At 36.4% G+C, this 12,040-nt stretch overlaps 1 protein-coding gene across 3 annotated transcripts in view; it reads left to right on the plus strand.

Moving 5' to 3' along the window:
• LOC138322711 (activating transcription factor 7-interacting protein 1-like) overlaps positions 1–11,247 on the plus strand; it is a 48,627-nt gene extending 37,380 nt beyond the window's left edge. For all 3 annotated transcript variants that reach the window (XM_069266760.1, XM_069266759.1, XM_069266761.1), the window contains 7 exons: positions 121–333; positions 504–548; positions 1,334–1,555; positions 1,854–2,711; positions 3,749–3,866; positions 9,619–9,737; positions 10,014–11,247. In XM_069266760.1, the coding sequence (XP_069122861.1) occupies positions 121–333; positions 504–548; positions 1,334–1,555; positions 1,854–2,711; positions 3,749–3,866; positions 9,619–9,737; positions 10,014–10,175 (1,737 nt within the window). In that variant the 3' untranslated portion in view covers positions 10,176–11,247. The remainder of the gene's footprint in view (positions 1–120; positions 334–503; positions 549–1,333; positions 1,556–1,853; positions 2,712–3,748; positions 3,867–9,618; positions 9,738–10,013) is intronic.
• Positions 11,248–12,040: the final 793 nt, after the last annotated feature.

Here is a 12,040-nt window from a genome sequence, read left to right on the forward strand (position 1 = left end):
GAACACAGTCACATTTGCTCTTAGTTCAGTGTATTTTCTTCTTGTTTGTCTTCCATCCAAGATTTCTCATTTGTCTTCAAAACCTTTGAGATGACACAATTTGTTTTATTTATATTTCAGGAGTTGGAGCAGATTGTACGCACCAAAGTTAAGATGTACATGAAAGTTGAAAGGGATGAAAGATACAAAGAATTGCAGGAAAAAGTTGATGAGCTGACACAGAATGTGGATTTCTGGAAATCAAACTATCGGGAACTAGAACGTCAAGTACTGAATGTCACGATTTTACAGCAGAAACACGAAAAGAGAAAAGCAAAGACTGCAGCTCTTAGGGTTAGTAAAGAAAATATAGAATATTATCAGCAAACTTCAAGCAATATATAGTATATAACTTCACATCAACAGATTTTCTTTTCATGAAGGGAGATAACACACTTTGAAATATTCGATTATCTCCCTTTTTGCATATAAATTTCTAAGTGTTTTCTGTCTTTTTTTTTCAGGAATTGAGTACTAAAAATGTGGCTGTACAAGTTGATGAAAACAAGGTAAAGCAGCATGTTTGAAATAGAAAAACAGAAATATCACAAGCTATAGCTTTATCTTGTGTTTTGAAATTTTGTAATGTAATGTTTGCTTAAAGTATTGTTCAAACTAGTTCTAAATGGTTGAATAAAAGCCTGTTTACACAATAAACTTTTGATTATGTTAGGTCTCTAAACAATTCAGAGGTATTCTACATGTCATAAAATCAAGATTTAAAGTCTTTTATTTAATTAATTTCATTCATCACATTTTACATTCGAGTATGACAACCTGTGGTACGGAGCCAAATACTACAAGTCGAAGGAACATAACGTATATGATAAACATGCATAACATTTGTTTCTATAGATTTAAAGCTGTCAATGCAAGTTTAAAAAAATGGAATTGAAAATAAGAAGAAAAAAATGAAGCATCAATTTTCATAAATGCAGACATTTAGTTCTCTATCTACCTTAACTCCAACATGTTCACCGACTTCCATATAAAGTATGTGAATTGGCACGTGCGTTCAGTCTAACATCTATAGCTAGATATCCACAGTACCAACAGGTGTAATATCTCACTGATAACATTACCATACACAAACAGTGCACATGTTATTTTACTTTAGCAAGCTGTATATTTCAAGGTTCATCTAGACTGGTGGAAAACAGAAACAAATATAATGTTGGTCATTATTGCAGAATTTTATGGTCAAAGTTGAAAACAAAAAGAGAAATCCTTAATACAAAGCCATTCAAGGCAGCAGAAGACTTGTTTGTTTTAAACATTTGTTGTTGTTTTTTAGACAAATCACATGAACCAATTGGGACAACAGACCACACCCACCAAGCCTGGTAACCAGACACCATCTAAAACTCCTACCAAGATGACAACCGGATTCCAGGCAATGCATGTAAAGAGCCCAAACTCGGGAGGAATCGCACCCAATCTGGCCCCACCCCACACCAGTGTCGTGCTCTCCAACAACACAGTGCCTCCAAAACTCACACCTATGACTGTCACTAAAGTGAGTAAAAAGTCATTCTCTCTATTTTCTGTCATACATTGTAAGCAATACAGTAAAACATTCATAAAATTAATTCATGATTTAGGTATAGCACAATGAATTCATGCTTAAATATAGCATTACACTTTTCATTCCCCATTGATGTTCCTATAAGATGTAATATGTGTATAACAAACAATGTTTCTAACCTAGCAGTTTGATTGGTGCCCTCGGGTTTGTTTTACTGTAGTTGTTCTGTGATTCTGACTTGAGACAAATAAACTTTTCTATACCAATATTTTGATGTTGCTGTTAACAGATTTCTCAGAGTTCAGTAACTTCTGGTTCTGCCTGCCTCGTCCAAAGCCTTGCTACAACTGCTACTAGTAATACTCTAACAAAGAATGTGCTGCCGTTGCCTAATGACCGTACTGTTAAAACTCTTTTGGACAACAAGCGTATGGTAATGCCAGCGACGAAACTGATGGGAGCCAGTCCACCAGTGTCTGGCTTGATACCTGTCTTAGTGGCAACCAGCCAGCAGGCTAACATGCTGACCCGCACACCCATACTTAATAAGCCCAGCAATACGTTGGCCATATCTACACCCGGTCAGAGTAAGGCCGGTGACGTGGTCGACCTAACAGGTGAGGAAGATACAGGTATGAAGCGATATTCAACTCCTGCTGCCTCCACCAGCCTAGTAACCGGGGGTGTTCCTCAGGGTAACCCAGTAACCACCGTCCAGACCGGAGGACTTGTCCCACAACAGGTTCTCCGGCCGACTGTCCCCAATCAGCCTCAAGGAGTCGCTAATAACTCAGGTATCCTTCTCAGCACTCCAGCAGGCACACAGATAATGCGTAACCCTCAGCAAACGTTTCAATTAGTGTTCAACTCCACATCACCTGCAATTCGCCCTGGAAGTCTGCTGACAGTGATGCAGGGCCCTAATGGAAATAACCAGATAATTCGGCCAATGATGACCACAACGTCCGGTCAGCCTCCTCAACTCCGTGCTGCTGCCACAATACAACCACCGATACAGCGGACCAATATAACGCCCAAGAATGTGACACCCTCAAATGTCAAGATGATGACTCGTCCTCCACCACCTCTTCAAGTTGCCCCTTCATCACTACAAGTCGTGCCACCAGTAAAACCAGCACCCCCACCGGTAAGTCTGCAGCCACAGTCTGACATTCTGGGTGCATCAGAACTTCAACATAATCTCTACAAAAATTTGAATATTAGTGTGTTTTTTAGGTCATGGTGACCTTTTGTCCGTCTTTGTCCATCGATAACGATACTTGAAGAAATATAAACCAAGTTTAATGAAATTTTGTATGTAGGCTAACAATAGAAATAACTTGGATGAGTTCGAAAATCAGCTTGATTCGACTATAATTTAGGGAGTTATTGCCCTTTGTACTAATAATTATTATTGGACCTTGTGAATACAATAATTTGAATAAATATGCACTCCGCTTGATGAAACCTTGTATTTAGACTAAAATTGGAAAGATCTTGGGATAAGTTCGATAAGAAACCTGCTTAGATCGTAACTTAAGAAGTTATTGCCTTTGCAATTATAATTATTGAATCTTGTGAACATGACAACTTCAATAAATATGCAATCAGCTTCATCAAACTTAGTATTTAGACTAAAATTGTAAAAATCTCTGACAATTTAAAAAATCGACCTGATTAGATCATTTACGGAGTTATTACCCTTTGCAATTATAATTATTGAATCTTGTGAACAGGATACCTTGAGTAAATATGATCCGAACTTATTGAAACATATAGACTAGCATTGGAAATATCTTTAACAAGTTTGAAAATAAGCTTGATTCGACTGTAACTTATTTACAATTATTGAACCTTGTGAACACAGTAATGTGAGTAATTATGCACCAAGCTTAATGAAACCTTGTATGTAGACCTATCAGATGTACATGAATGTTATAATTACTATTTCATGAACAAAAGACATCAGTTGGCTAGCAAATTACATAACTAATTTGTATCAAATATCAGGTGACCATTGAGGCCCATGGGCCTGTTGTTATTCACATGTTTGTTATGCAGTTTTAATTATTTGAAGATCTTCAGTTTGTGTTATAGCCATTGCCCATTTTACAGATATCGTAGGAGGGGGAAGGGTGAGAAAAGATAAAAATTGTTGTATATATGCATTTGTCTACTTTATAGAAAGCACCTGAACATCACCACCCTGCCCCGCTACCTGTTGCACCTGCTGATCAAGTCAAACCCGGACAAAAGCCACTGCCCCCTAAACCCACACTCAAGATATCAAGAGTTAGTCAAGGTAGGTAATCTAGATTGTATCAAGATACGATACCACTTAATTCAGTTGAAATACTTTAACCTGAAAGTCATTTGTAAGGTTTCACAACTGATGTGCCTATAATTATATAATTTTGACTTCCATTATTGATAGAAATGTGCATTTGTGAAAAAATTCCTTCAACCTGTAAGGGTTATTGACCCAAGCACTTCTGACTAAAGCAATTATATTTTTCACCATTATTTATCAAGAAATCAACAAATATTTTAAACCTGAAGTAAGCTTTATAGAATTATTGAACTTTTGCTTTGATCCATTATCAAACCATTGAGCAAATCTAAAATAAAAATCTAAAATCAAGTGTCTTATATCTAGTATAGGAGAGTCAGTAATTCTCCCATACTTGACAGGGTTATCCCGTGTTTGATAGGGAAAAGATAACTCTGTATTTTACCAGGGTAGGGAATAGACAGCTCACATGTGCTAGACAATGACGTTACGTCATGCGTCATCAATACATGCGGCGTCAGAATAAAATCTATTGTCAGCGACGTCATTAATTTTGACGCACTGTGACGTTCCTATGATGGTGGCGCCTTGGAAATGTTTCTAAAACTGCATTTTCATAATGTTTCGTGAAAGTATGGGAGAAAAAGAAACAAGTGTGAGTCTATCAAGTGGACAGGGATATCACAACCCTTTTGAAAGATATCTTTCACTCGGGTTAAGAGATCTCCGGGTCCACTTGATAGACACATGGAAGATTCTATTAGTCCCCCTATCTATAATATCCTGTATCTTTAAGTTATTGTGTAATTCCCCCTATCTATACTATCCTTTGTATTTAAGGTATTGTGTAATTCCCCCTATCTGTACTATCCTTTGTATTTAAGGTATTGTGTAAGTCCCTCTATCTATACTATCCTTTGTATTTAAGGTATTGTGTAATTCCCCCTATCTATACTATCCTTTGTATTTAAGGTATTGTGTAATTCCCCCTATCTATACTATCCTTTGTATTTAAGGTATTGTGTAATTCCCCCTATCTGTACTATCCTGTATCTTTAAGGTATTGTGTAAGTCCCCCTATCTATACTATCCTTTGTATTTAAGGTATTGTGTAAGTCCCCCTATCTGTACTATCCTGTATCTTTAAGGTATTGTGTAAGTCCCCCTATCTATACTACCCTGTATCTTTAAGGTATTGTGTAAGTCCCCCTATCTATACTATCCTTTGTATTTAAGGTATTGTGTAATTCCCCCTATCTATACTATCCTGTATCTTTAAGGTATTGTGTAATTCCCCCTATCTGTACTATCCTGTATCTTTAAGGTATTGTGTAAGTCCCTCTATCTATACTATCCTTTGTATTTAAGGTATTGTGTAAGTCCCCTATCTATACTATCCTTTGTATTTAAGGTATTGTGTAAGTCCCCCTATCTATACTATCCTTTGTATTTAAGGTATTGTGTAATTCCCCCTATCTATACTATCCTGTATCTTTAAGGTATTGTGAAAGTCCCCTTATCTATACTATCCTGTATCTTTAAGGTATTGTGTAATTCCCCCTATCTATACTATCCTTTGTATTTAAGGTATTGTGTAATTCCCCCTATCTATACTATCCTTTGTATTTAAGGTATTGTGCAAGTCCCCCATCTATACTATCCTTTGTATTTAAGGTATTGTGTAATTCCCCCTATCTATACTATCCTGTATCTTTAAGGTATTGTGTAAGTCCCACTATCTATACTATCCTGTATCTTTAAGGTATTGTGTAAGTCCCCCTATCTATACTATCCTGTATCTTTAAGGTATTGTGTAAGTCCCCCTATCTATACTATCCTGTATCTTTAAGGTATTGTGTAAGTCCCCCTATCTGTACCATCCTGTATCTTTAAGTTATTGTGTAAGTCCCCCCTATCTGTACTATCCTGTATCTTTAAGGTATTGTGTAAGTCCCCCCTATCTGTACTATCCTGTACCTTTAAGGTATTGTGTAAGTCCCCCCTATCTGTACTATCCTGTATCTTTACGGTATTGTGTAAGTCCCCCTATCTGTACTATCCTTTGTATTTAAGGTATTGTGTAAGTCCCCCTATCTGTACTATCCTTTGTATTTAAGGTATTGTGTAAGTCCCACTATCTATACTATCCTGTATCTTTAAGGTATTGTGTAAGTCCCCCTATCTGTACTATCCTGTATCTTTAAGGTATTGTGTAAGTCCCCCTATCTGTACTATCCTGTATCTTTAAGGTATTGTGTAAGTCCCCCTATCTATACTATCCTTTGTATTTAAGGTATTGTGTAAGTCCCCCTATCTGTACTATCCTGTATCTTTAAGGTATTGTGTAAGTCCCCCCTATCTGTACTATCCTGTATCTTTAAGGTATTGTGTAAGTCCCCCCTATCTGTACTATCCTGTATCTTTAAGGTATTGTGTAAGTCCCCCCTATCTGTACTATCCTTTGTCTTTAAGGTATTGTGTAAGTCCCCCCTATCTGTACTATCCTGTATCTTTAAGGTATTGTGTAAGTCCCCCCTATCTGTACTATCCTGTATCTTTAAGGTATTGTGTAAGTCCCCCCTATCTGTACTATCCTGTATCTTTAAGGTATTGTGTAAGTCCCCCTATCTATACTATCCTTTGTATTTAAGGTATTGTGTAAGTCCCCCTATCTATACTATCCTGTATCTTTAAGGTATTGTGTAAGTCCCCCTATCTATACTATCCTGTATCTTTAAGGTATTGTGTAAGTCCCCCCTATCTGTACTATCCTGTATCTTTAAGGTATTGTGTAAGTCCCCCCTATCTGTACTATCCTGTATCTTTAAGGTATTGTGTAAGTCCCCCCTATCTGTACTATCCTGTATCTTTAAGGTATTGTGTAAGTCCCCCCTATCTGTACTATCCTGTATCTTTAAGGTATTGTGTAAGTCCCCCTATCTGTACTATCCTTTGTATTTAAGGTATTGTGTAAGTCCCCCTATCTGTACTATCCTTTGTATTTAAGGTATTGTGTAAGTCCCCCTATCTGTACTATCCTTTGTATTTAAGGTATTGTGTAAGTCCCACTATCTATACTATCCTGTATCTTTAAGGTATTGTGTAAGTCCCCCTATCTGTACTATCCTGTATCTTTAAGGTATTGTGTAAGTCCCCCTATCTGTACTATCCTGTATCTTTAAGGTATTGTGTAAGTCCCCCTATCTATACTATCCTTTGTATTCAAGGTATTGTGTAAGTCCCCCCTATCTGTACTATCCTTTGTATTTAAGGTATTGTGTAAGTCCCCCTATCTGTACTATCCTGTATCTTTAAGGTATTGTGTAAGTCCCCCTATCTGTACTATCCTTTGTATTTAAGGTATTGTGTAAGTCCCCCTATCTGTACTATCCTGTATCTTTAAGGTATTGTGTAAGTCCCCCTATCTGTACTATCCTTTGTCTTTAAGGTATTGTGTAAGTCCCCCTATCTGTACTATCCTGTATCTTTAAGGTATTGTGTAAGTCCCCCTATCTATACTATCCTTTGTCTTTAAGGTATTGTGTAAGTCCCCCTATCTGTACTATCCTGTATCTTTAAGGTATTGTGTAAGTCCCCCCTATCTGTACTATCCTGTATCTTTAAGGTATTGTGTAAGTCCCCCTATCTGTACTATCCTTTGTATTTAAGGTATTGTGTAAGTCCCCCTATCTGTACTATCCTTTGTATTTAAGGTATTGTGTAAGTCCCCCTATCTGTACTATCCTTTGTATTTAAGGTATTGTGTAAGTCCCCCTATCTGTACTATCCTTTGTATTTAAGGTATTGTGTAAGTCCCCCTATCTATACTATCCTGTATCTTTAAGGTATTGTGTAAGTCCCCCTATCTATACTATCCTTTGTATTCAAGGTATTGTGTAAGTCCCCCCTATCTGTACTATCCTTTGTATTTAAGGTATTGTGTAAGTCCCCCCCCCCATGTGTACTATCCTGTATCTTTAAGGTATTGTGTAAGTCCCCCTATCTATACTATCCTTTGTATTCAAGGTATTGTGTAAGTCCCCCCTATCTGTACTATCCTTTGTATTTAAGGTATTGTGTAAGTCCCCCCCCCCCCTATCTGTACTATCCTGTATCTTTAAGGTATTGTGTAAGTCCCCCTATCTATACTATCCTTTGTCTTTAAGGTATTGTGTAAGTCCCCCCTATCTGTACTATCCTGTATCTTTAAGGTATTTGTGTAAGTCCCCCTATCTGTACTATCCTGTATCTTTAAGGTATTGTGTAAGTCCCCCCTATCTATACTATCCTGTATCTTTAAGGTATTGTGTAAGTCCCCCCTATCTATACTATCCTGTATCTTTAAGGTATTGTGTAAGTCCCCCCTTCTATCTATACTATCTGTATCTTTAAGGTATTGTGTAAGTCCCCCTATCTATACTATCCTGTATCTTTAAGGTATTGTGTAAGTCCCCCTATCTATACTATCCTGTATCTTTAAGGTATTGTGTAAGTCCCCCTATCTGTACTATCCTTTGTATTTAAGGTATTGTGTAAGTCCCCCTATCTATACTATCCTGTATCTTTAAGGTATTGTGTAAGTCCCCCTATCTGTACTATCCTGTATCTTTAAGGTATTGTGTAAGTCCCCCTATCTATACTATCCTGTATCTTTAAGGTATTGTGTAAGTCCCCCTATCTGTACTATCCTGTATCTTTAAGGTATTGTGTAAGTCCCTCTATCTATACTATCCTTTGTATTTAAGGTATTGTGTAAGTCCCCCTATCTGTACTATCCTGTATCTTTAAGGTATTGTGTAAGTCCCCCTATCTGTACTATCCTGTATCTTTAAGGTATTGTGTAAGTCCCTCTATCTATACTATCCTTTGTATTTAAGGTATTGTGTAAGTCCCCCTATCTGTACTATCCTGTATCTTTAAGGTATTGTGTAAGTCCCCCTATCTGTACTATCCTGTATCTTTAAGGTATTGTGTAAGTCCCTCTATCTATACTATCCTTTGTATTCAAGGTATTGTGTAAGTCCCCCTATCTATACTATCCTGTATCTTTAAGGTATTGTGTAAGTCCCCCTATCTATACTATCCTGTATCTTTAAGGTATTGTGTAAGTCCCCCTATCTATATATACTATCCTGTATCTTTAAGGTATTGTGTAAGTCCCCCTATCTGTACTATCCTGTATCTTTAAGGTATTGTGTAAGTCCCCCTATCTATACTATCCTGTATCTTTAAGGTATTGTGTAAGTCCCCCTATCTGTACTATCCTGTATCTTTAAGGTATTGTGTAAGTCCCCCTATCTATACTATCCTGTATCTTTAAGGTATTGTGTAAGTCCCCCTATCTATACTATCCTTTGTCTTTAAGGTATTGTGTAAGTCCCCCTATCTATACTATCCTGTATCTTTAAGGTATTGTGTAAGTCCCCCTATCTATACTATCCTGTATCTTTAAGGTATTGTGTAAGTCCCCCTATCTATACTATCCTGTATCTTTAAGGTATTGTGTAAGTCCCCCTATCTATACTATCCTTTGTCTTTAAGGTATTGTGTAAGTCCCCCTATCTATACTATCCTGTATCTTTAAGGTATTGTGTAAGTCCCCCTATCTATACTATCCTGTATCTTTAAGGTATTGTGTAATTCCCCCTATCTGTACTATCCTTTTGTATTTAAGGTATTGTGTAAGTCCCCCTATCTGTACTATCCTGTATCTTTAAGGTATTGTGTAAGTCCCCCTATCTATATACTATCCTGTATCTTTAAGGTATTGTGTTATCGTGGAACATGACCTTGAACCAGACACCTCACGCTGATGTGGCTTCCTACCAACTGTTTGCTTATCAGGAAAGCAGCACACATCCTACCACAGCACTATGGAAAAAGGCGAGTAAAAAGCTTTTAGGATGTTACCAAGGCAACCACATGGTTCAATGCTTGGTAACACATAGGGCAGCATTATAGACCACCTACATTTAAGGAAATTAACAGTAAAGAGTTTTAATGTGATTAAAAAAAAGAAAAGAAAAAAATCTAGATTTCTATATATATGTTAAAAGTCAGAAAATGCAATGGGGAATGAGTCATTACTCACCACATAATTTTTCATATGTTGTGTATGCACATTGAAATTAATTTTTGTCATTGTTGGTGTTTTAATAGGTTGGTGATGTGAAAGCCCTGCCACTTCCAATGGCCTGTACCCTGACACAGTTCCAGGAAGGAAACCGCTATCACTTCGCTGTCAGGGCAGTAGATGTACACACTCGAGTGGGACCTTTTAGTGAACCAAACACTATCCACCTCACTTCAAAAAAGGATTAAACTTCATGCATCGATGTATTTACTCTTCAAGGGAAAAATTGAAAGATTTCTGTTGTGGTGAAACAAAAAAAGAAATATTCGAACTGTTTATATAAACAATGACAAGACAATTTAAAAATGTATTGTTTCTGATGTCATTGACAAGGATAATGTGGAGAAATATATTTGGCAATTGGAAGTGAATATTCTTGACAAAGTAATGCATAAGGAAAGTACAGTCTTTCATCTGATGTACTCTTTCTGGTATATTTTTAAAAAAAACACATAGCCACAATTAATTTATTAGTTTTCCAACCTTTCATCACTGTTATACACAAGGTATTTATCAAATGTGAGTGAGTAAGGGAGATAATTTTGCATCAAACATAGTAAAATGCCTAAAGTTTTGTACTTGACCAACTTAACTAAACCTCAGGAAAATTCCACTTCAGGTTTCTGTGGTAGTAGTAAAGAATGAATTATTATGTCCGATGTAGCAAGAGTGAGACAGACAAATATACCAGTGACCAACAGATTCATCGTATATAACATCAGTGTCCTGGAACGTATTCCAAATGAGTAAATGGTCCATGACCTAAATAAGCGTTGGACTGTAAGGACAATCCACAGCTGATCCAGCCAGTCAACATCAGATCATTTGTTTAGACCAATAGGTTGTTCAGATTACTTTGTATGAGTTCCATTTGTACATTAGATTGATCGCTTATCAAACTTTATAATTGACAGCATGGCATGCTTATGTTTGGCAGTGCTGGTATGACAGTTTATAATAATCACTGTGTAATTGTGAGGAGAGCTGATGTGAAAACTGATTGAGAGTAAGATATTTATATAGATATATCTGTATATAAGAAAATAAATATACACCTAACTGAAGAGGAATAAACCTTCATTTAGATAGAGTGGTTGGGCATTGTTTGTAAATAATATGTACATATATTTTATCTTATTGTGTATACTCAATCTCGATTTCTTCGTATTTTAATATTGTGTCCAAAAATTAAATTTTCCATGATGACTTAAATGTTATTTTACTGTTTGAATATTGAAGACATTAAAATAATTATTTAGATGACAAGTTATTTTAGATTATTTAGTAGAATATTATGCAGATTTTCGAGATGATTGTAATCATTTCTGTTTTATCCTACGACACAAACAATGATACCTGCTTCCCAAGCTTGGAAAGTAAATCCAATTGTATTAACCAACAATTCATGTCAACACCAAAAGCATCTTTGATACTAAAGGGTTCTACTATCACCAGTTACTCCACCCTAAGACTATCTAATAGTAAAACTGAGCAATCACATGCCTGCAGAGACTTCCTTTGTAGATTACAGAGAAAGCGACGCCCAACTTCAAAGCAACACAGTCAATGATGTTCATCAAAGGATAAAATTACCTGTGACTTCTGTTGCCTTTAGTTTTACTATGAGATCGTCCACTGGTGGGTATGAGGATGCGCCAAAGGCTCTATAGTATCAAAAGTTAGTGCTAGCCCGATTGAAAATCACTAGAAAACACGGGCAAAGTGTTGAAAAACAGCAATTTAAAACCATTGTGAAGGTCGAACTTATCTCTATATAACCAAAGTTCAGTAGTCAAAATCTAGTCCAACGATTGTTCAGATTTAAAGGAAACTGACGATATTAAAAATGCAAATATCTATACCTTCTATATTGTAATTGGCCAAGAGATGAAGTGGACAACAAAAAGAAATATAGATGAGAAAAATAGTCATTCAAAAGTTAAAAAAACAACAAAAAAACCGGTTCCTAGAATTCGAGAAAACAAGAGTCATTGCAATGATAACAAAACGTTTTAAAATATATTTAAGCATTTGTAACGAAGTTACTTTCTAT

The sequence above is a fragment of the Argopecten irradians genome, chromosome 5 (assembly GCF_041381155.1).
Source record: "Argopecten irradians isolate NY chromosome 5, Ai_NY, whole genome shotgun sequence".
Classification (NCBI taxonomy): domain Eukaryota; kingdom Metazoa; phylum Mollusca; class Bivalvia; order Pectinida; family Pectinidae; genus Argopecten; species Argopecten irradians.